The 22,884-nt window shown below is 44.8% G+C and overlaps 1 protein-coding gene across 1 annotated transcript in view; it reads right to left on the bottom strand.

Annotated features, from left to right (window-relative positions):
- col6a4a (collagen, type VI, alpha 4a) overlaps positions 1-11,077 on the bottom strand; it is a 75,093-nt gene extending 64,016 nt beyond the window's left edge. Inside the window, exons 1-3 of the mRNA XM_038281197.1 lie at positions 10,957-11,077; positions 3,929-4,032; positions 728-1,336 (exon numbers count right to left, since the gene is read on the bottom strand). Coding sequence (XP_038137125.1) covers positions 728-1,336; positions 3,929-4,032; positions 10,957-11,009 — 766 coding nt within the window. The 5' untranslated portion in view covers positions 11,010-11,077. The remainder of the gene's footprint in view (positions 1-727; positions 1,337-3,928; positions 4,033-10,956) is intronic.
- Positions 11,078-22,884: the final 11,807 nt, after the last annotated feature.

The raw sequence follows: 22,884 nt of genomic DNA, 5'->3' as shown, positions 1-22,884 counted from the left end.
GCCTGGCTGTGTGTTTCCTGGACGGGGCCGCCTGTGGAGCTGGTTGACAGTTGCCTTTTGTATCTATGCTTCTTTTTCTATCTCTGCTTCTGTCTCCTTTAACCCCAGTTGGCCTCAGCAGATGGCCGCTCACACTGAGCCCGTTTCTTCTTGTTAAAAGGGAGTTTTTCCTCTCCACTGTCGCTACAAGCATAGCCTTAGTGTGAGGGATAACCTTTGAATCAATGAGTCGATGCAATCAGCTGGTTTTCCTTAGATAGAAAACTTTGAATCAGTTTGACTGGATGATCTGGTGAACTGTAAAGTGCCTTGGGATGACATGGTTTATAGAAAAACTGAATTTAATTGAATTAAATCATTGTTGCTACTCTAAGACCTCTTATCTTTATTGGCAAACATTTTGGATTTCCTTTAGATTTACTGTTGTTAATGACTTAATGGTGGATACTCAGATGGTACATGTATACAAATTAGAAGGATCTCAATCTGACTAGGAAAATGACTTTGGTTAAGGATTCCACATGTATAAAGCTGAATGACGGATCTAAGATCATCACATCTGAGAAGATGGACTGAAAGAGGAACCATCTTACATGTGTTTGCCATAAGGCCCTCAGGGACCACGTGATCCGGCTGACATCGTTTCATCTTAATGAAAATGGACCAACCAAAGACTTCTTCTGTGAATCCTTTAGTAGATCACTGTCTGTGACCTGCAGCTCTTTACCTTGAGACAGCTGCTGGAGTTGCCTCTTGGCCTCCTCCACGGTGGTGCAGAGCGTCTGGACGATGTTCTGAGAAATCCCCTGCAGGGCGGAGAAGTCTGACACGCTGTGGACATACTGACTGTGTGGCCGGTTTGCGATCTGCTTCAGCTCATTTTCATCTGCATCTTTGATGCCGATAGCATACAGAATGATCCCCCTGCTCCTCAGCCTCTCAGCATGGTGCGCCACTTCGTCTTGAGATTTGCCATCGGTGATGACCACGGCGATCTGCGGCACTTTCTGCTCTACTCGACTTCCGGACGGATTCACAAAATGGTTGTTCAGCATGAAGTCCAAGCCCTGTCCGGTGTTGGTTCCACCTCCACGGTAAGGTAGCCTCTTGATGTATTCTAGGATCCCTTTCTTGCTTTGGAATGTGTTCAGCTTGAACTCTGTACGTGGAGAGGAGCTGTACTGGACCAGGCCGACCCGGACGTGATCAGGACTAACGTCAAAGCTGTCCACCAGCGTGTAGAGGAACTGACGGATCTGATCAAAGTTCTCGGTTCCGATGCTCCATGAGCCATCCACCATGAAGACCAAGTCAGCTACGGCCTCTTGGGTGCAGACTGAGGGAGGAGTAGAGGTCATGGAGAGGTCTCACAGAAACCCGGCGGAAACAAACCAAGCTATCTGAGTGGATCAGCCACAGGTGAGGAGGTGCCAGCGTGATTTTACGATAAAGGTAGTGAGGTGAAGGTTTGTGTGAAAGGTTGAAGAAAAAGAAGTGTGATCAGTCTGGTTTCAAACAGTTCCTGGACACCACCAGGTGTTTCATCTAAAGGTGTGAATTAGAAATAGCTGCCAGCTGATGCTGGCCCCTTCAGGTGGCAACGGGAAACTCATCACTAGCTTTTTGCTTGGGATTATGCTGCGTTCACACCGGGGGCAGCAAAAGCAGCAAAATCGCGTCTGCTGCTTCATTTTTGCTGCTTGTACCAGTGAATTCTGACGCGCGTCTGAAGCAGCTTTGCTGCTCTGGCTGCGCGGTCCAAAAGTGTGTCTGACGCGCGTTGGGCGGAGCTTCACTATCCTTTCCCTGCCTTGCAGCTATATTTGCTGTGATCAGTGGGAATAAAGTAGTTTTAATATGTTTTTAAGTGAGAAAATACACCTGAAAACTTCATCAGTGGAGTCAGTTCATCCAGATTACAATCCTGCCTTCCAATATTATTTCTGTCGGAGCCGCTCAGACCCCCACATACCGGCGGTGCGCCGACAGAAGGAATCCATTCATCAGCAGCCTCTGGTCGGGTCGCCTCCTCGCGGTTTACCGCGGTGGCTGGTAGGTGTTTTTCATCTAAATAATCCGATCTGCAGGCACCAGAATAATAAAAGCGAACATATTCTGCCGGCAGATGTATATATTTTAAGTTAATTATGCTTTAATAAACTGTTTAAGAGAAGTGATCAGAGCAGTCTGTGTCAACAGCGCTGCGTCTCTCTCCCAGCCAGCTCCCAGATCAGCTTCTCTGATTGGTTGACGCGGCGCGTCGAGCAGCAAAAATTCAATTTTTCCATCTCGAGCAGCAACGCGTTTGCGTCGCGTCGCGCGCGTCAGATGCCAAAACGCGCCCGACGCGCTGCTTCAGCTGCTCAGACGCGCTGCGCTTGCTGCTCGAAACGCGCCGCGGGACTTTTTGCTGCGCCTTGACGCGCGTCAACCATTGACTTTGCATGTAAACTCGCTGCTTCTGTCGCGCCAGCTGCCCCCGGTGTGAACGCAGCATTAGGCATACGTCCTTATGACAGCTCGAGGTGAAACTGTGAGGGTTCTAAGGTGTTCCTCTGAGCAGGCATCATCTAACCTGCAGCAGACAGTAGTCAGAAGAGTTTCATATTGGATCAATTGATTCTTTTCTGACAATTAACCAAAACGTGTGCTCAAACTACGGAAACTACTACACTCCAAAAAATTTACCTTAAACAGGTAAACTAGACCTGAAGCTGCATATTCTATAGCCAGAGCCAGAAGATTAGGACAGGTAAAGCTCTACCTGACACTAACCTCTGAGTATGTTAACCCCTAACCTGCCCTAACCCTCAGTAGATTAATCCCTAAACTACCCTAAACCTGAGTATGTTAATCCCTAACCTGCACTAACCTTCAGTAGGTTAATCCCTAAACTACCCTAAACCTGAGTATGTTAATCCCTAACCTGCACTAACCCCTGAGTATGTTAATCCCTAACCTGCACTAACCCTCAGTAGGGTAATCCCTTAACTACCCTAAACCTGAGTATGTTAATCCCTAACCTGCACTAACCCCTGAGTATGTTAATCCCTAACCTGCACTAACCTTCAGTAGGTTAATCCCTAAACTACCCTAAACCTGAGTATGTTAATCCCTAACCTACACTAACCCTCAGTAGGTTAATCCCCAAACTACCCTAAACCTGAGTATGTTAATCCCTAACCTACACTAACCCCTGAGTATGTTAATCCCTAACCTGCACTAACCTTCAGTAGGTTAATCCCTAAACTACCCTAAACCTGAGTATGTTAATCCCTAACCTACACTAACCCTCAGTAGGTTAATCCCCAAACTACCCTAAACCTGAGTATGTTAATCCCTAACCTGCACTAACCCTCAGTAGGTTAATCCCCAAACTAGCCTAAACCTGAGTATGTTAATCCCTAACCTGCCCTAACCCTCAGTAGGTTAATCCCCAAACTAGCCTAAACCTGAGTATGTTAATCCCTAACCTGCCCTAACCCTCCGTAGATTAATCCATAAACTACCCTAAACCTGAGTATGTTAACCCCTAACCCAGCCTAACCCCTGAGTATGTTAACCTGTAACCTACACTGACCTAAGCTGACCTCTCCACATTTGCCATTAATTCTATCCTCTCGTACTCCTGGAGGATTTATCCCTAAATCTGCAGACCGGAATCTACAGCAGGAAACATGCTGACTGCTCAGAGGTACACCAGCTAACCGCCCTCTTAAGACATGTGCGTTAGTATCAGTGCTCTTACAGCTCAGGGTGACGTCGAACCTTAAAGCTCACCACGTGTGTTGGTGTTGGTGTAGTTGCGGTATGAGCCGCTGCATGCAGGTCAGGCTGAGTTAATCATTGTACCAAGTGTTATTTCTCAGTGTGTAGCCGGAGCATGACAGTGTTTGCGTGGGAAGACAAGCGGTGTTTTTGCACCCACCTGTGGTCTGAGCGCGGCTGCCGTAGAGACACGCTGCCATCACGAGGCAGAGCAGGAGACTCCGCCTCCCCATCGTGCTGGAACAGCCCTTAGGTTTTGTCCTCCTAAAGCAAAGAAAATCACAGATGAAGGTCTGCTGAACATCTGGATGGGGAGGTTAATCCACAGCAGTACCCACTGTACCAAAGACTTGGTGAGTCACGCAAAAGACATCAATATTGGATGTGTTACATTTAAAGAAGTTTCTGAGATCCGAAACATGAACCCCAGGCTGCAGGTCGTTACCACTTTAAAAAAATTCCCCACTCTCTGTCACTTGAACGCATCTCTGGTTTGAGACAAACAATTCCAAAAGTTAAAAAACAAACCACTGGACTTTTTTTTCCAAGTTTGAAAATGTTTCGCTTCCCATCCAGGAAGCTTTTTCAATTCAAAATGTCTGGATTAGCATTGAGTTCCTGGCTTTATAGAGTAGCCCAACAAAAGTCTTGCAATGGTTTAGAAAACATACAAATTGAAACTGGAAAAGCAGCTCCACCCCTTAATGATGGGAGTTGTTGAGGTCGTTATTGGCCTTCAATACCCAATACAGGCCCATTCCTCTTAAAAGGCAGTTGTTAAGGGTCATTGTTGGCCTGGCTGACCAGAGAAATAATCCCTGAAGAGCTCCAGGTGCAAACATGTCTTTGTCCCGTTTGGTTCCTTACTGTCACACCTTCCTCTGACTGTCAGTCATGAATGCATCTGCACCCTCCTCTTCCTCAGCCAGGACTTTAGAACGATGTTTTCAGGCGTTGGCTGGAAAAATCGGAACTTTCCCGCAGACAGTAGCAGATGTTCCTCTGAAATCTCAGCATTTCTTTTTGTATTAATACTGCTTTACCCTAGCCTCGTGAGACCATCCTGATCTCGCGAGCTTTCAAGGTTTCTCTCGCAGATCAGTCTGGAGACTCTCCATTGAAGAAAATTTGGAGCCGTTCACCAAACGAACGTCCAATCAGCGTTGGCTTTGAGGCGGGTTGAGGCGTGACGCAACGAGAAGCGCGACAGTTCAGTTTAAAGAACATGGCGGCTTCAGCCGATGAAACTAGCGTTAGCGTGGCTATCGAGCAAGTTTTATGGGAATTACAGAGTATTTCTTCACTGAAAGAAGAGCAAAACACTGCTCTGGAGGCTTTTCTCAGAGGAAAAGATGTTTTTGCTCTTCTCCCGACTGGTTTCGGCAAGAGTTTGATCTATCACTTGGCTCCTCTTCGTCGTCGCTCTGTTAGTACGTCATATGCTTCATTGATCTGATTGGTTTATTTGGCCCGTCTATCACCAACATAGGCCAATCAGCTAACCAGTATTTTCGCCCCTTCCCAAAATTACTTCAACGGAAGGTTTCCAGACGGATATGTGGAGCAAATCCATCTGGCGGAGTCAGGTTAGCTTTACAGCACATGCACTGATCTAAGCCCATACCATGATGCAGGCTCCTACCATCTTGGTTGGGCTGCAGGATCTGGGTGAACAAATTGACACTTCTTTTGTATTTCTCTTCTGAATTCAGTCGAGTATTTTTTGGGATCTTCTTGGACTTCTTTGAATAAAGGTTTATGTCTTTCTGACATTCCAGCCACAAATGGGTGGACAGACGGATGGGTGGGAATCTCTCAGCAGTCCACCCTACTCCTCATATCCAGCCTTCTTGGTCTGTTTAGTGTTCACAGCAGATCAGAAGGAAACAAACAGCTTTATTGACTCCATCAGCTATTGTCCCAAACCTTTTAGTTCTCTATGGTGAGAGCAGAGATGCCTGTGGCTCCGACATCTTAATGGAGTCAAACAGTTCCTCCACGCAGCATCTGGCTCTACTTTATCAACTGAGCCACTTCCTGTAATCTGTGGGCAGCAGACAGCGCCTGGCCACATCACAGCCAGGATGAGCGGGAACTATTAGACAGTCATGAGAACCAGTACGTTCTTCAGACGAAGGGAACTACCCGCTGGTTCTGTCGCAGCGCTTTGCTCTCACTACTGTCGCCAAAACACCCCAAACTTTTACTTACTTTACTCTTTCTGAACCCATGCAGACATGGCGGCTAATGCAAACAGTAAGACATGCTGGACAGTGTCCAATTTAATGTTTTTAATTTCAAACACATCTGAGTTTTATTATATATACAGAAACAGATCTCTGAACACTTAAACGTGTAAGCTTTTCTTTAAGTCTGGAGTTTAAACTATTAAAAAAAAAAGTGATTTAAAATCCCCAGAGTTATTTGTAAAATATGAAAATCTGAGTAGAAAGAAGAAAAACATATTTAAAAAATTCCTCTTGGAACCTAACCCCAATCCCCATGAGCTCCCCCTCCACATTAGACCAGTCACCCTGACCTCCCAACTGAAGAAGACCATGGAGCGACTCATCCTCACCCACCTGCGCACCGTGGTGTCCCCCACCCTGGACCTGCTGCAGTTTGCTTACCCACCTGACGTCGGAGTGGAGGATAGGGATGGGAATCGTTCCAAATCCATGGCACCGTTTGGCAGCTCGCTTAATGGTTCTTTTAACGGTTCCAGGCAGCACCAGAGCCTAGCGCTGGGCAGCACGAGCTACGTCACCTTTTCTACGTAAGTTACGTCACGTTTTTTTCACCTACTGAGGAGGCTGAGGCACTTTTGGAGTGAGCAGGCCCCTCTACGCTGTTGTCAGCTGGGCCCTTGGCAGTGCAGAGCGGGACAGAAAGATACTGAACAGACTTTTGCGAAAGGCCTTTTCTGTCCTAGGCTGCACTCTGGACTCAGTGGAGGAAGTGGCTGAGAGGAGGGTGCTGTCCAAGCTTCCATCCATCATGGACACCACCTTCCACCCTCTGCAGCAGACTGGAGAGGAGCTGAGTAGCTTCTTTAGTCAAAGACTTTTACACCCTGTTTGTAAAAGGAGCGTTACCGCTAGGGATGGGAATCGAAAGCCGATTCCTGTACAGAACCGGTTCCATGTGTTCCAATTCCATTGCACCATTTGGCAGCTCGCTCGGTTCCAGGCAGCCCCAGAGCCTAGTGCTGGGCACTAAGTCAGGTTTCAGTGAGCAAGTGCGACATGACCAGGCGTAAGTCTAGAAAAGCAAAACAAAAAAAATGGCGCCCCATCAGGTAAACCGATCGAAAGTTTGGCTTAATTTTAAGGAAGAGAAAGATGGATCCGCAGTGAGTTTGAGTCTTATATAGACAAGGCCTTGTATCGCTTGGAAACATGCAAATGGTAACCGATGAGCAGGTCGTTTGGTTCCATCGTTAGCCTGTAATATCTGAAACCTGTCTATGATTCTGAGGGTCGGTCGTTAAAGGGGGGGGGATTGCTAACAATGGAACCAAACGACCCATTCATCGGTTACCATTTGCATGTTTCCAAGCGATACAAGGCTTTCTCTATAAAAGACTCAAACTCACTGCGGATCCAGACATTTGAATTCAGAAAGCTTCCTGGAGAGGAAGCGAAATGTCTTCAAATCTTGGTAACCAAGTCGAGTGGATATTTTTTTGAATTTTTACGGAATGACTATGACCTGGATGACTGAGAACCTTCATCAGCATATTGCCTTCTGTTTTTTTTCGCCGAGGCAGGCAGAAATAGAACGTCCCAGGCAAAGGTAAACGAATGTCACCGCGCACTAACCGAGTTCATTGTTTCACACAATCGATAAGAGAATCGATAAGGGAATCTGCTGATGAAGGTTCTCAGTCATCCAGGTCATAGTCATTCCGTAAAAATTCAAAAAATATCCACTGGACTTGGTTTTCAAGATTTGAAGACGTTTCGCCACCTCTCCAGGAAGCTTTCTCAATTCAAAAATTTTGAATTGAGAAAGCTTCCTGGAGAGGTGGCGAAACGTCTTCAAATCTTGAAAACCAAGTCCAGTGGATATTTTTTGAATTTTTACGGAAAGATAAGGGAATCTGAATCGTGAAAATCTTATTAATTCCCAACCCTAGCTACGGCAGGTCAATCTTGCTGCAACCAGACTCTACAATGCCACACTACAACCGCAATAACTTGTGCAATGTATAATGTGCAATTACTATTTGATACCCTGTGCAATAATTTTATATATAAATATCCATCTATATAAATACCCATGTAAACACTCTGTGCAATAACCTGTATAATGATCCTACTATAAAAACATAAAGCTGTCATATGTGGACGCACTGTAAATACTGTATATATCCCTATGCTAATGGAATTTCAGGTCCATTTTAACTTAATGAATATAGCGATGATGTAATATCGGGATCATTGAAGGTCTTCGCTGGCTTTAAATGCGGCGGCGTGGATGCCTACAGCTGCTCGAGGCTCCCAGCTTTATCTGTTTGTTTTTGTTGTGGGCAGACAGGACTACAGCTGAGAGAAGATTAAAGATAATGGTTTTGGTCTGTAAGTTCAACCCTACAAACATAATAAGAACCTCCTGCTCCCCTGAGTTCATTGGCAATGAGAGCAATGAAAACCGGCGGGCGACACAGCTCTGTTATAATCATGGCAGCAGTGCAGGGAGAGAATGGCTCAACAGAGGATTCTGTCTCATCTGCAGCATCTATGCTGGGATACCGACATTTGATTTTCCTACAGGATTCATTCATTCTTATTTTTAATTTTTTTATTTTCATTTGCTCAAAAGCTTCATGGCAAAGAATGAAAGCACACTGTTTCTCAGTGGGATGGTGTGGTATGGAGCCTGATGGTGCATGAGAGGGAGGACCTAGTGCAGGTGGTGCAAAAGGGTTTATGGGATGCCCTCTACAGGATCTGAACTTTACTGTTGTTCCGACTACAGCAAAACAACAAAAACAAAAACTCAGCTGCATGAAATCCAGAAAAAAATACCTTAAACCCATTTTTTCCTAAAGCTTTGATTAAATTATGTTAACTAGTAAGATAACCCCTTCAGCCCTGAGGGTCTTAGGAGCAAATTCTGCCTCAAATTATACATGTGAATTAAAGCAAGTGCAGCCTTTAAACTATAAATTGTTTCTCCTTGAACCCCAGTGAGCCTCAGCAGATGGCCGCTCACACTGAGCCTGGTTCTGCTGGAGGTTTCTTCCTGTTCAAAGGGAGTTTTTCCTCTCCACTGTCGCTACAAGCATGCTTAGTGTGAGGGATTGCTGAAGAGTCAATGAGTCGATGCAATCAGCTGGTTTTCCTTAGATAGAAAACTTTGAATCAATCTGACTGGATGATCTGGTTGAACTGGAAAGTGACCTGAGATGACATGATGTGAATTGGAGCTATAGAAATAAACTGAATAGAATAAATAGGAAATAAAATTGTTTGTATTTGTATAACAGAAAGGCATTGAGGGTTTGTTTTCAGGTGGAACCACTATTTTAAATATCAGCATGTCTGATTTATAGGTGATTAAACAAAGAAAAAAATAATGACTTTATAGATCCACATCTTTACTATAAGTCAAGCAAATTTGGGCTGAATAAATTGAAGCATGTTTGTTCCACAAAGGAACGTTACTGGATCCAGGCTACTGGAAAATAAAAAAAAAGTTAACTGATTTTTAAATATTATTTCAGTTTAATATGGGGAAAAAAATCTGAATTCTGAGAAAAAATTCTGACTTTTTTTCACATTATACTGAAATAAAATGTAAAAATCAGTAACTTTTTTATTTTTCCAGTGGCCCTAATCCTATTATGTACCTTTGTGGAACAAACATGCTACAATTTATTCAGTCCAAATTTTTTACTGTTCCGTTCAAAGGTTTTAGTGAGCAGTGTGCTATACAGAAATGTGATTTTGACACAATGCTAAAATTGCAAAAATGCTTTTTTTCACTCATAAAAAGGAAACTCAATCAGGTCAGACAAATATGGTGATTTACATTTACATAGCCTGGTGCAGTGATGAACTATACATGCAAGGCATAAGCCGTTAATAAGAGGGCAGCATTGCACTCACCTGACTCCTCCAGATGGATTAGCTCCGCATATCCATCTGGAAACCTTCCGTTGAAGTAATTTTGGGAAGGGGCGAAAATACTGGTTAGGTGATTGGCCTATGTTGGTGATAGACGGGCCAAATAAACCAATCAGATCAACGAAGCATATGACGTACTAACAGAGCGACGACGAACAGGAGCCAATTGATAGATCAAACTCTTGCTGAAACCAGTCGGGAGAAGAGCAAAAACATCTTTTCCTCTGAGAAAAGCCTCCAGAGCAGTGTTTTGCTCTTCTTTCAGTGAAGAAATACTCTGTAATTCCCATAAAACTTGCTCGATAGCCACGCTAACGCTAGTTTCATGGGCTGAAGCCGCCATGTTCTTTAGACTGAACTGTGGTGCTTCTCGTTGCGTCACACCTCAACCCGCCTCAAAGCCAACGCTGATTGGACGTTCGTTTGGTGAACGGCTCCAAATTTTCTTCAACGGAGAGTCTCCAGACTGATCTGCGAGTGAAACCTTGAAAGCTCGCGAGATCAGGATGGTCTCACGAGGCTAGCACTGCACTGCAAAAAATGTAAATCTAAATAAATAATTTTTTTCTTTTTCTTAAATTGAGGACGGAAGTAATTCACTTTGCCAACAGAACAAGACAATTTACATAAAAAAACAACAACAAAAAAACAATTGCATTGCCTTATTTCAAGTGCATATTATCTAATTGTCTTGTTTTAAGAGTAGAAATACTAATTCCATTGGCAAATCCTCTCATTTATCTACTCAAATTAAGGGTAAATGCACTTGATTTAAGACATTTTTAATTATTTCCAGATGGTTTTTGCAGTGTGAGATGTTAAAGACAAAAATAATACAGAACTACAAATTCACATATGAAAGTGTAGAAACTAAAATAACACCAGTTTATACTGTTTGAAACCCCCCAAATGTATTCATTCTTGCGTAATGAGGCTCCTATTAGCAGAAAAACAAACAGAACCCTTTTCCCCGGTTCTGGTTCTTCTTCCTGTTCCTCCCCCATCACTGCTGTTAAAGCTCCGCCATCACGTTTTTTCTCCTGAGGTAAGATCCTACCTCCCTGCAGAAGAGAAATCCTTGAACCAAATAGTTGCCTGTTCACACTTCATCTAGCGGAGAACATCGGTGTCTGGCTTCTTTCCATCATTGTGCATCATCACATGTACTCCAGCGCTGCACTCTCACATACAGTCTTTAATCAGCCGCCAGAAAAGCTGGGGCTCTGAGAGGAGGCCCACTGCTTCGTCTAATGGGAAGCATGTGAAGCCAATCACAGGATCGAGGGTCTCTAAGGGTCTCTGCATCATTTAACCATCAGCTATGTTTACAAGAATTCCCCCCCTCCCCATATTTATAGTCACAGTTTGCATGTTTCTTCGTTCTCAGCTCCGTAGATGGACTGTTTGATGTTAGAGTACAAGGGGCCTCTCTGTTTAGAGTCCCGGTCCAACAATCTGAAGGATTTCCATGAAAAAAAAAGTATTTCAGATAGTTCTGAAGCCAAAGTAATGCTCTCCAGACTCAGAATGAGTTTGATTTAAGCCACACGGCCCGAGGTGAGCATCTCTCCCGGTTCTGCTCCGCTCTAACTCAGAGAGAACACAGCATCCAGGCGTGGCATCCAGACAAACAATCCAATGACCCTCTCTGCTGTAATAACCTGAGCTTGGTCTGGCTCTGAGGTAAAGATGCTGAGATGAGTTGAAGCATCTGCCCTTCAACACCTCAAAGCTTCCTCAGGTTCTGCTTCATTCATTGTGGACCGAATATCTTCTGAACTGATCAAACCAAACTCTGTGGAAGTTTGTTCGAACTTGAAGAGTTGGTGGGAGCGATCTGCTCACATGAGGAGCAGCTTCTGTCCAAGAAGATCCTGGAGCTCATGGACTTTTTTTGGAAGAATCTTCCTATCTAGTGTCACCATTTTCAAAGTGGTGATAGAATGATTCTATAGGGTATCTGGTCCTTCAGGTCTCTAATAGGGTGATAGAATGATTCTATAGGGTATCTGGTCCTTCAGGTCTCTAATAGGGTGATAGAATGATTCTATAGGGTATCTGGTCCTTCAGGTCTCTAATAGGGTGATAGAATGATTCTATAGGGTATCTGGTCCTTCAGGTCTCTAATAGGGTGATAGAATGATTCTATAGGGTATCTGGTCCTTCAGGTCTCTAATAGGGTGATAGAATGATTCTATAGGGTATCTGGTCCTTCAGGTCTCTAATAGGGTGATAGAATGATTCTATAGGGTATCTGGTCCTTCAGGTCTCTAATAGGGTGATAGAATGATTCTATAGGGTATCTGGTCCTTCAGGTCTCTAATAGGGTGATAGAATGATTCTATAGGGTATCTGGTCCTTCAGGTCTCTAATAGGGTGATAGAATGATTCTATAGGGTATCTGGTCCTTCAGGTCTCTAATAGGGTTCATAGAATGATTCTATAGGGTATCTGGTCCTTCAGGTCTCTGAATAGGGTGATAGAATGATTCTATAGGGTATCTGGTCCTTCAGGTCTCTAATAGGGTGATAGAATGATTCTATAGGGTATCTGGTCCTTCAGGTCTCTAATAGGGTGATAGAATGATTCTATAGGGTATCTGGTCCTTCAGGTCTCTAATAGGGTGATAGAATGATTCTATAGGGTATCTGGTCCTTCAGGTCTCTAATAGGGTGATAGAATGATTCTATAGGGTATCTGGTCCTTCAGGTCTCTAATAGGGTGATAGAATGATTCTATAGGGTATCTGGTCCTTCAGGTCTCTAATAGGGTTCATAGAATGATTCTATAGGGTATCTGGTCCTTCAGGTCTCTGAATAGGGTGATAGAATGATTCTATAGGGTATCTGGTCCTTCAGGTCTCTAATAGGGTGATAGAATGATTCTATAGGGTATCTGGTCCTTCAGGTCTCTAATAGGGTGATAGAATGATTCTATAGGGTATCTGGTCCTTCAGGTCTCTAATAGGGTGATAGAATGATTCTATAGGGTATCTGGTCCTTCAGGTCTCTAATAGGGTGATAGAATGATTCTATAGGGTATCTGGTCCTTCAGGTCTCTAATAGGGTGATAGAATGATTCTATAGGGTATCTGGTCCTTCAGGTCTCTAATAGGGTGATAGAATGATTCTATAGGGTATCTGGTCCTTCAGGTCTCTAATAGGGTGATAGAATGATTCTATAGGGTATCCGGTCCTTCAGGTCTCTAATAGGGTGATAGAATGATTCTATAGGGTATCCGGTCCTTCAGGTCTCTAATAGGGTGATAGAATGATTCTATAGGGTATCTGGTCCTTCAGGTCTCTAATAGGGTGATAGAATGATTCTATAGGGTATCTGGTCCTTCAGGTCTCTAATAGGGTGATAGAATGATTCTATAGGGTATCTGGTCCTTCAGGTCTCTAATAGGGTGATAGAATGATTCTATAGGGTATCTGGTCCTCCAGGTCTCTAATAGGGTGATAGAATGATTCTATAGGGTATCTGGTCCTTCAGGTCTCTAATAGGGTGATAGAATGATTCTATAGGGTATCTGGTCCTTCAGGTCTCTAATAGGGTGATAGAATGATGCTATAGGGTATCTGGTCCTCCAGGTCTCTAATAGGGTGATAGAATGATTCTATAGGGTATCTGGTCCTTCAGGTCTCTAATAGGGTGATAGAATGATTCTATAGGGTATCTGGTCCTTCAGGTCTCTAATAGGGTGATAGAATGATTCTATAGGGTATCTGGTCCTTCAGGTCTCTAATAGGGTGATAGAATGATTCTATAGGGTATCTGGTCCTTCAGGTCTCTGAATAGAGTGATAGAATGATTCTATAGGGTATCTGGTCCTTCAGGTCTCTAATAGGGTGATAGAATGATTCTATAGGGTATCTGGTCCTGCAGGTCTCTAATAGGGTGATAGAATGATTCTATAGGGTATCTGGTCCTTCTGGTCTCTAATAGGATGATAGAATGATTCTATAGGGTATCTGGTCCTTCAGGTCTCTAATAGGGTGATAGAATGATTCTATAGGGTATCTGGTCCTGCAGGTCTCTAATAGGGTGATAGAATGATTCTATAGGGTATCTGGTCCTTCAGGTCTCTAATAGGGTGATAGAATGATTCTATAGGGTATCTGGTCCTTCGGGTCTCTAATAGGGTGATAGAATGATTCTATAGGGTATCTGGTCCTGCAGGTCTCTAATAGGGTGATAGAATGATTCTATAGGGTATCTGGTCCTTCAGGTCTCTAATAGGGTGATAGAATGATTCTATAGGGTATCTGGTCCTTCAGGTCTCTAATAGGGTGATAGAATGATTCTATAGAATGGGTATCTGGTCCTTCAGGTCTCTAATAGGGTGATAGAATGATTCTATAGAATGGGTATCTGGTCCTTCAGGTCTCTAATAGGGTGATAGAATGATTCTATAGGGTATCTGGTCCTTCAGGTCTCTGAATAGGGTGTGTAACATTGGTTGGGCTGAAATGGCATATTAGCTGTTCTATGAGCCCTAATGCAGCCTGGTTAAAAACCCTAGAATGAAACCACAGGTTTTCTTCCTTTTATGGTTTGATCATGAATATTTAGATGAGCTGCGCTCTGATTGGTTGGTTTACAACCAGAGATGGGAAGTAACGAAGTACAAATACTTCGTTACTGTACTCAAGTAGATTTTTCTGATATTTTTACTTTACTACTTATTTTTATGGCGACTTCTTACTTCTACTCCTTACATTTTAAAAAATTGGCTCGAAATTTGCAGAAATCTGGCAGCCATTACGACGACTGTTTGGTCAAGTTAATTTTGATTCTGTCCCAGTCTAGTCCTTCGTGTATATATTTGTCTGCTCATCCTGTGTCCTTTTTCTCAGATTTTTTTTCATAATTTTTATTTATTTATTTATTTATTTTTTATTTTTATTTTTTTAGGTGTAGCAGAATGCATCTTAATTTTTGTCTATTTCAAAACTTTTTTTTGTGTGTGCTTGTGTCCTTTTTCTTATGACTTTTTCTTATTGCCTGGGAGTGATTGGAGGTCGTTTTGTTGTGTTTTTTGTTTTGTTCTTATAACTCAAGAGAATTGTATGGTTTGTTTTATATGCATCACATTGTAAATGTATGGCTATGCAATTCTTGTTAAAAACCAAATAAACAAAGTTTGTAAAAAAAAAAAAAAAAATTGTCTCGTTACTTTAGTTTTGAATCATTTCAATGGAGTTACCGTTATTATTTTTCACGTCATCAAAACCAAATTCAATCTAATTGGATGGGAATCTACGTTGCATTTGACGCACCACTACAAGATGAATCGACAGATTCGGCGGTATTCATTGGCGGTAAATCATTGCAGCTTTGTGGCGGTGGCGTTAGCATAGTAGCATGGACGACGAGATGATTGAAAATGAACACAACGGAGATCTAGTCCTATTGGCAGACATCCATTTAAAATGTAGGCAACGGCATGAAAAAAGTGGTTTCTACTTTTACTTTTATACTTTAAGTAAATTTACAAGCCTGTACTTTGTTACTTTTACTTGAGTAAAGAAGTTTAATCAGTACTTCCACTTTTACCAGAGTATTTTTTAACACAAGTATCTGTACTTTTACTCAAGTATGGAAAGTGAGTACTTTTGCCATCTCTGGTTACAACGAGCCAAGTTGCTGAGCAAAGACGCATCATAGCAACAAGCACTCACTCACTGAAACATCCCACCCCGCTCTCTCTTGTCGTGCCTGTGCAATAGATGTAGTTCTAGTCTGCACATGGTGCACAAATTGCCTGCACGCTCTCACTCGCATAAAAAAAAAAAAAAAGGGATAATTTATCCAACTCACAGGAATCTGTGAGACTCAAAATCCTCCCCGCGAGGTATTGACAAACCTCTGCATGTCAATTTTGGGGCGTACAAAAGTACAGAAGCACACAAGGCAACATCCCCAAATTGCTTCGTTTGAATTCGCCTGTTTTATGGTGGAAGTTTAGAATTGTGAGATTTGCAGAGAAAGGAGGTGTTGATGGGGTTTGTAGTTCTCTGGACGTCTATTTCACCCATTAAAATGGAGCCGAGGCAGAAGTTCAATTGAAGAAACTGATTGCTTTCCTTCATCCACCTGCGACACAGCCAATCAGCTTTGAACCATCCAAAGTTCATCTTAAAAGGCCTCCGATCCGGATGACAGCGTTTCAGCCCCCCTCCAGCCCCTCCCCCACCATCGTAGCTAAAGCTTCATCAGAGCGTCATTCCTCCTGAACTCTTACTGCGTTCCCTGTCTCATCTTAACTGTTCTGGTAGAAGGCCGCCATGTTGAGCCTGGTTCTGCCAGAGGTTTCTTCCCAACGGGGAGTTTTTCTTCTCCACTGTCACTTCATGCTTGCTCATCATTGACAGGTTCTTTCAACCTGTGTTATCCAACTGGACTTCCATCTTCCAGGTCCCTGAGTGAAGCTCTAGTATCAGCTCACGCAGTCCTCTGGATCTCCCCATAAAGCTCAGCAGACCGTCTCTCCAACCAGCAGTCTACAGACTGACCAACTCCATCTATCTCCACTCCACCACCATTTTCAGGCCTGGGGGGGGAAACAGCCCTGTTCTTTATTTCTGTTCATGCATATCAACCAAAATTAAACGCTTTGTTTCCTGCCGAGGTCTGAGCGCCAAAGACAACGTAATTGTATCAATACATTTTTTCTTATCATCTTTTCTCTTCATGTGAGTTTTTCAGATTGAACTATCGTTTTTCATCTATGACGATGTAAAATCGGTTTTGCATTCTATGACCTCTTTAACAGTTCTCTACGGAGCCCCTCTGATGACATGGTCAAAAAAATTTTTTAATTGTGGCCACGAAATACTACTTCGTGGCCACGCAATAAGTATAACGTGCGCACGAAATACTTATTAATAATATTAATATCATTCCTGGACAACTGGGTAAGCAAATCGAGCGCGCCTTCTCTAAGGTCGAAGGCGCGCTCGATTTGCTTACCCAGTCGGTCTCCGCCAGTCACGTGACATTTGTTGCTAAGATGCCATTTTAGGTGGAAAAGGCGTAGTGTAAACAACCGCAGCCTAGCTAAACGAAGGACTAAAGGCCCGTTTACATAGCAGCCTGTCCAAGATAAGTCATTACAGTTAACATAAGCCTGAAAACAGGGGCGGATTTATTGATATTATTAATAAGTATTTCGTGCGCACGTTAAACTTATTGCGTGGCCGCGAAATACTACTTCGTGTGCACGAAATACTACTTCGTGTGCACGAAATACTACTTCGTGGCCACAATTAAACATTTTTTTTGACCATGTCATCAGAGGGGCTCCGTAGTTCTCCAGGTTGCACCACCAGAACCAAACAGAACTTACCATGACAGACCTTCTGCTGGATTTGGGTCAAATGTTACAGTTCAGGAGTTCATTTCAGTCCCATCCAGAAACAGCAGAAGACCAATTCCAAAAAGTTAAAGTTAAAAAACAAACCACTCGACTTGGTTTTTCCAAGTTTGAAGATGTTTGGCTTCCCATCCAGGAAGCTTGCTGAATATAAAATGTCTGGAAAAGCGTTGAGTTCCAGACTTTTACAGAGTAGCTCAACAAAAGCCCTGTTAGGGCTTAGAAAACATGCACATTGAAACTGGAATGACTGAGAATCTCCACCAGCATTTAGCAGAAGGCCAAGTTCAGAACCAGCTGCTATAGATCAGGGCCTCCATCACACTTTAAAACGCGAGTCTTCCTGCAGCTTTAACGAGCTTGGTTCTGACGACTCCTTCACTCGGATCTCCTGCACAGCTGGAACCAATCCAACTCCTCTGAACTCACAAGCAGAACACAATTCAAGACCTTAAATGTCCCCACAGCTCTTTTAATTAGCTTTTTTCTTAGTGTTTGTCTTAAAGGAATAGTACACCCAAAACATGATTAGCCTTCATTTTCTACTCACCCCCATGCTGAACAAAACTCTGGAGTACTTTTTTGATATCTCAAATGCATCTGGAGATCTGGGAGGCTTCTTGCTGTCTGCTGACATTCAAATAATGGAGGTCTATGGCGCCCGAGGCAGAAAGGTCCATAAAAGTCCACAAAAACGTGTCAATATTCCTCCATACTGCTCGTCCAATGTAATCCAAGTGTCCTGAGTGGGTAGCATCCAGAATTTACTCGAAACGAAGTCATTTAGAATGTTTTTAGAGCCTAAACAGTAGTGTATAGGATTTCCTAATAGCGCCCCCATGCGCGCTCACGATTCTACGGAAGCCGGCAGACCAAACCAGCGCATTCAGCTCGGCAAAGAACTCATGCTCTTCCTCAACACTGAAGTCCTCAGACATTTTTCTTTCGTTGTTTCTTTCTTTGCACAGGTAAACAGCACATTTCTTCTTCTACGCTTGCATTATCGGCAGAGCAGACGCTGAATGCGCACTTTCTTCCGGTTTGGTCTGCCGGCTTCCGTAGAATCGTGAGCGCGCATGGGGGCGCTATTAGGAAATCCTATACACTACTGTTTATGCTCTAAAAACATTCTAAATGACTTCGTTTCGAGTAAATTCTGGATGCTACCCACTCAGGACACTTGGATTACATTGGACGAGCAGTATGGAGGAATATTGACACGTTTTTGTGGACTTTTATGGACCTTTCTGTCTCGGGCGCCATGGACCTCCATTATTTGAATGTCAGCAGACAGCAAGAAGCCTCCCAGATCTCCAGATGCATTTGAGATATCAAAAAAGTACTCCAGAGTGTTGTTCAGCATGGGGGTGAGTAGAAAATGAAGGCTAATCATGTTTTGGGTGTACTATTCCTTTAAGCTGTTCGAGTCTTAATTTTTCCAGACCCACCAAGAGGAAGTCCTGCCCTGAGGCCCGCCGGCTCCAAACAGGAACCTCTGTGGGTGAGACAGCCCATCTTGGAAGCACATGTCTGAACAGAGAAGGAGCGGCTGGAAAAGGTTCTGTGAGAATCGCAAAATCAGTCAGAACCAACATTCTGTCAGAAATGCTTTCCTGCAAATATCAAAATTAAAATGAAGAATATAAACAAACAGGTCCGGTTTATTTCATATCTGCTGTTGCTATAGAAACGGATGCTGAACAGTCCTGGTCCAGTGTCAGTGTTTTCTCTGTTTAGCTTGAAGGTCAAAACGAACTGGGTCGGCTGGAGAACCGAGCCAAGCTGCAGCCTGCAGGTAGAACCTACAGGAAGAACCAGGAACAACCCGGGGGGGCGGGGGGCTCAGTTTGGTTCATGCATCTGTGTTCTGTAACATCTCTGTCAAACAGCAAGCTCTGCAGCGCGCCCGTGGATGTGGCCCCAGCTGATGCAGACCCTGTTTCCTCGCCTCTGATTGGCCCGTTTGAGCAGCAGATGTTTCTTCTCTGGATAATCCAAACACAGACTGTATAGAATACATACCGGGCCGCAGGTTTGGACCTGCGTTTAGAGTAAACTGCTGTCAGAGTGGGAAGATATCTGAGCCTTGAGGTCCAACAGAACCGAATGTGTTTGTCTAAACCAGTGAGGTTCAAGGCCAGAAGCAGTGAAGTATGGATGTGGTCATCATGACCCGATAAAGATGGTTCTGGTGCAGCTCAGAATCTAATAAATTACATCACAGGGAGGAAAGCAGCTGAACCACCGACCAGGAAACAGAAAACACAGACATGAAGAAGAGTCGACCTGCTTCTTCTCCTGCTGCTAGACGAGGCTTCGCTGCAGCTAAAGGAGGTTCTACTGCCGTTAAAGCAGGCTCCTATTCTGCTAGAGGAGGTTCTGTTGCTGCTAGAGGAGGTTCAATTCAATTCAGTTTAGCGCCAAATTCACAACACATGTCATCTCAAGGCACTTTACAGTTCAACCAGATCATACAGTCAAATTGATACAAAGGTTCTGTCTCTGCTAGAGGAGGTTCTGTGTCTGCTGGAGGAGGTTCTGCTCCAGCTAGAGGAGGTTCTGTTGCTGCTAGAGGAGGTTCTGTTGCTGCTAGAGGAGGTTCTGCTCCAGCTAGAGGAGGTTCTACTGCCGTTAAAGCAGGCTCCTATTCTGCTAGAGGAGGTTCTGCTGCAGCTAGAGGAGGTTCTGTCTCTGCTGGAGGAGGTTCTGCTCCAGCTAGAGGAGGTTCTACTGCCGTTAAAGCAGGCTCCTATTCTGCTAGAGGAGGTTCTGTTGCTGCTAGAGGAGGTTCTGTTGCTGCTAGAGGAAGTTCTGTTGCTGCTAGAGGAGGTTCTGTTGCTGCTAGAGAAGGTTCTGTTGCTGCTATAGGAGGTTCTGTTGCTGCTAGAGGAGGTTCTGTTGCTGCTAGAGATGGTTCTGTTGCTGCTATAGGAGGTTCTGTTGCTGCTAGAGGAGGTTCTGTTGCTGCTAGAGGAGGGTCTGGTACTGCTAGAAGAGGTTCTGCTCCAGCTAGAGGAGGTTCTGTTGCTGCTAGAGGAGGTGCTGTTGCTGCTAGAGGAGGTTCTGTTGCTGCTAGAGGAGGTTCTGCTCCAGCTAGAGGAGGTTCTGTTGCTGTAGAGAGGTGCTGTTGCTGCTAGAGAGGTGCTGTTGCTGCTAGAGGAGGTTCTGTTGCTGCTATAGGAGGTTCTGTTGCTGCTATAGGAGGTGCTGTTGCTGCTAGAGGAGGTTCTGTTGCTGCTAGAGGAGGTTCTGTTGCTGCTAGAGAAGGTTCTGTTGCTGCTATAGGAGGTTCTGTTGCTGCTAGAGGAGGTTCTGTTGCTGCTAGAGGAGGTTCTGGTACTGCTAGAAGAGGTTCTGCTCCAGCTAGAGGAGGTTCTGTTGCTGCTAGAGGAGGTGCTGTTGCTGCTAGAGGAGGTTCTGTTGCTGCTAGAGGAGGTTCTGTTGCTGCTAGAGGAGGTTCTGCTCCAGCTAGAGGAGGTTCTGTTGCTGTAGAGAGGTGCTGTTGCTGCTAGAGAGGTGCTGTTGCTGCTAGAGGAGGTTCTGTTGCTGCTATAGGAGGTTCTGTTGCTGCTAGAGGAGGTTCTGTTGCTGCTATAGGAGGTTCTGTTGCTGCTAGAGGAGGTTCTGCTGCTGCTAGAGGATGTTCTGTTGCTGCTAGAGGAGGTTCTGTTGCTGCTAGAGAAGGTTCTGTTGCTGCTAGAGGAGGTTCTGTTGCTGCTAGAGGAGGTTCTGCTCCAGCTAGAGGAGGTTCTGTTGCTGCTAGAGGAGGTTCTGCTCCAGCTAGAGGAGGTTCTGTTGCTGCTAGAGGAGGTTCTGCTCCAGCTAGAGGAGGTTCTGTTGCTAATAGAGGAGGTTCTGTTGCTGCTAGAGGAGGTTCTGTCGCTGCTAGAGGAGGTTCTGCTCCAGCTAGAGGAGGTTCTCTTGCTGCTAGAGAAGGTTCTGTTGCTGCTAGAGGAGGTTCTGTTGCTGCTAGAGAAGGTTCTGTTGCTGCTAGAGAAGGTTCTGTTGCTGCTAGAGGAGGTTCTGTTGCTGCTAGAGGAGGTTCTGTTGCTGCTAGAGGAGGTTCTGTCGCTGCTAGAGGAGGTTCTGTTGCTGCTAGGGGAGGTTCTGCTCCAGCTAGAGGAGGTTCTGTTGCTGCTAGAGGAGGTTCTGCTCCAGCTAGAGGAGGTTCTGTTGCTAATAGAGGAGGTTCTGTTGCTGCTAGAGGAGGTTCTGTTGCTGCTAGAGGAGGTTCTGTCGCTGCTAGAGGAGGTTCTGCTCCAGCTAGAGGAGGTTCTGTTGCTGCTAGGGGAGGTTCTGCTCCAGCTATAGGAGGTTCTGTTGCTGCTAGAGGAGGTTCTGTTGCTGCTAGAGGAGGTTCTGGTACTGCTAGAAGAGGTTCTGCTCCAGCTAGAGGAGGTTCTGTTGCTGCTATAGGAGGTGCTGTTGCTGCTAGAGGAGGTTCTGTTGCTGCTAGAGGAGGTTCTGGTACTGCTAGAAGAGGTTCTGCTCCAGCTAGAGGAGGTTCTGTTGCTGCTAGAGGAGGTTCTGTTGCTGCTAGAGGAGGTTCTGCTCCAGCTAGAGGAGGTTCTGTTGCTGTAGAGAGGTGCTGTTGCTGCTAGAGAGGTGCTGTTGCTGCTAGAGGAGGTTCTGTTGCTGCTATAGGAGGTTCTGTTGCTGCTAGAGGAGGTTCTGTTGCTGCTATAGGAGGTTCTGTTGCTGCTATAGGAGGTGCTGTTGCTGCTAGAGGAGGTTCTGTTGCTGCTAGAGGAGGTTCTGTTGCTGCTAGAGAAGGTTCTGTTGCTGCTATAGGAGGTTCTGTTGCTGCTAGAGGAGGTTCTGTTGCTGCTAGAGGAGGTTCTGGTACTGCTAGAAGAGGTTCTGCTCCAGCTAGAGGAGGTTCTGTTGCTGCTAGAGGAGGTGCTGTTGCTGCTAGAGGAGGTTCTGTTGCTGCTAGAGGAGGTTCTGTTGCTGCTAGAGGAGGTTCTGCTCCAGCTAGAGGAGGTTCTGTTGCTGTAGAGAGGTGCTGTTGCTGCTAGAGAGGTGCTGTTGCTGCTAGAGGAGGTTCTGTTGCTGCTATAGGAGGTTCTGTTGCTGCTAGAGGAGGTTCTGTTGCTGCTATAGGAGGTTCTGTTGCTGCTAGAGGAGGTTCTGCTGCTGCTAGAGGAGGTTCTGTTGCTGCTAGAGGAGGTTCTGCTCCAGCTAGAGGAGGTTCTGTTGCTGCTAGAGGAGGTTCTGTTGCTGCTAGAGAAGGTTCTGTTGCTGCTAGAGGAGGTTCTGTTGCTGCTAGAGGAGGTTCTGCTCCAGCTAGAGGAGGTTCTGTTGCTGCTAGAGGAGGTTCTGTTGCTGCTAGAGGAGGTTCTGTCGCTGCTAGAGGAGGTTCTGCTCCAGCTAGAGGAGGTTCTCTTGCTGCTAGAGAAGGTTCTGTTGCTGCTAGAGGAGGTTCTGTTGCTGCTAGAGAAGGTTCTGTTGCTGCTAGAGAAGGTTCTGTTGCTGCTAGAGGAGGTTCTGTTGCTGCTAGAGGAGGTTCTGTTGCTGCTAGAGGAGGTTCTGTCGCTGCTAGAGGAGGTTCTGTTGCTGCTAGGGGAGGTTCTGCTCCAGCTAGAGGAGGTTCTGTTGCTGCTAGAG

Source organism: Cyprinodon tularosa, unplaced genomic scaffold (assembly GCF_016077235.1).
Source record: "Cyprinodon tularosa strain WSP-4 unplaced genomic scaffold, ASM1607723v1 ctg168, whole genome shotgun sequence".
In the NCBI taxonomy this organism is placed as follows: domain Eukaryota; kingdom Metazoa; phylum Chordata; class Actinopteri; order Cyprinodontiformes; family Cyprinodontidae; genus Cyprinodon; species Cyprinodon tularosa.
Note: the sequence above shows the minus strand (reverse complement) of the source record. Positions and strands in the feature narration are given on the sequence as shown.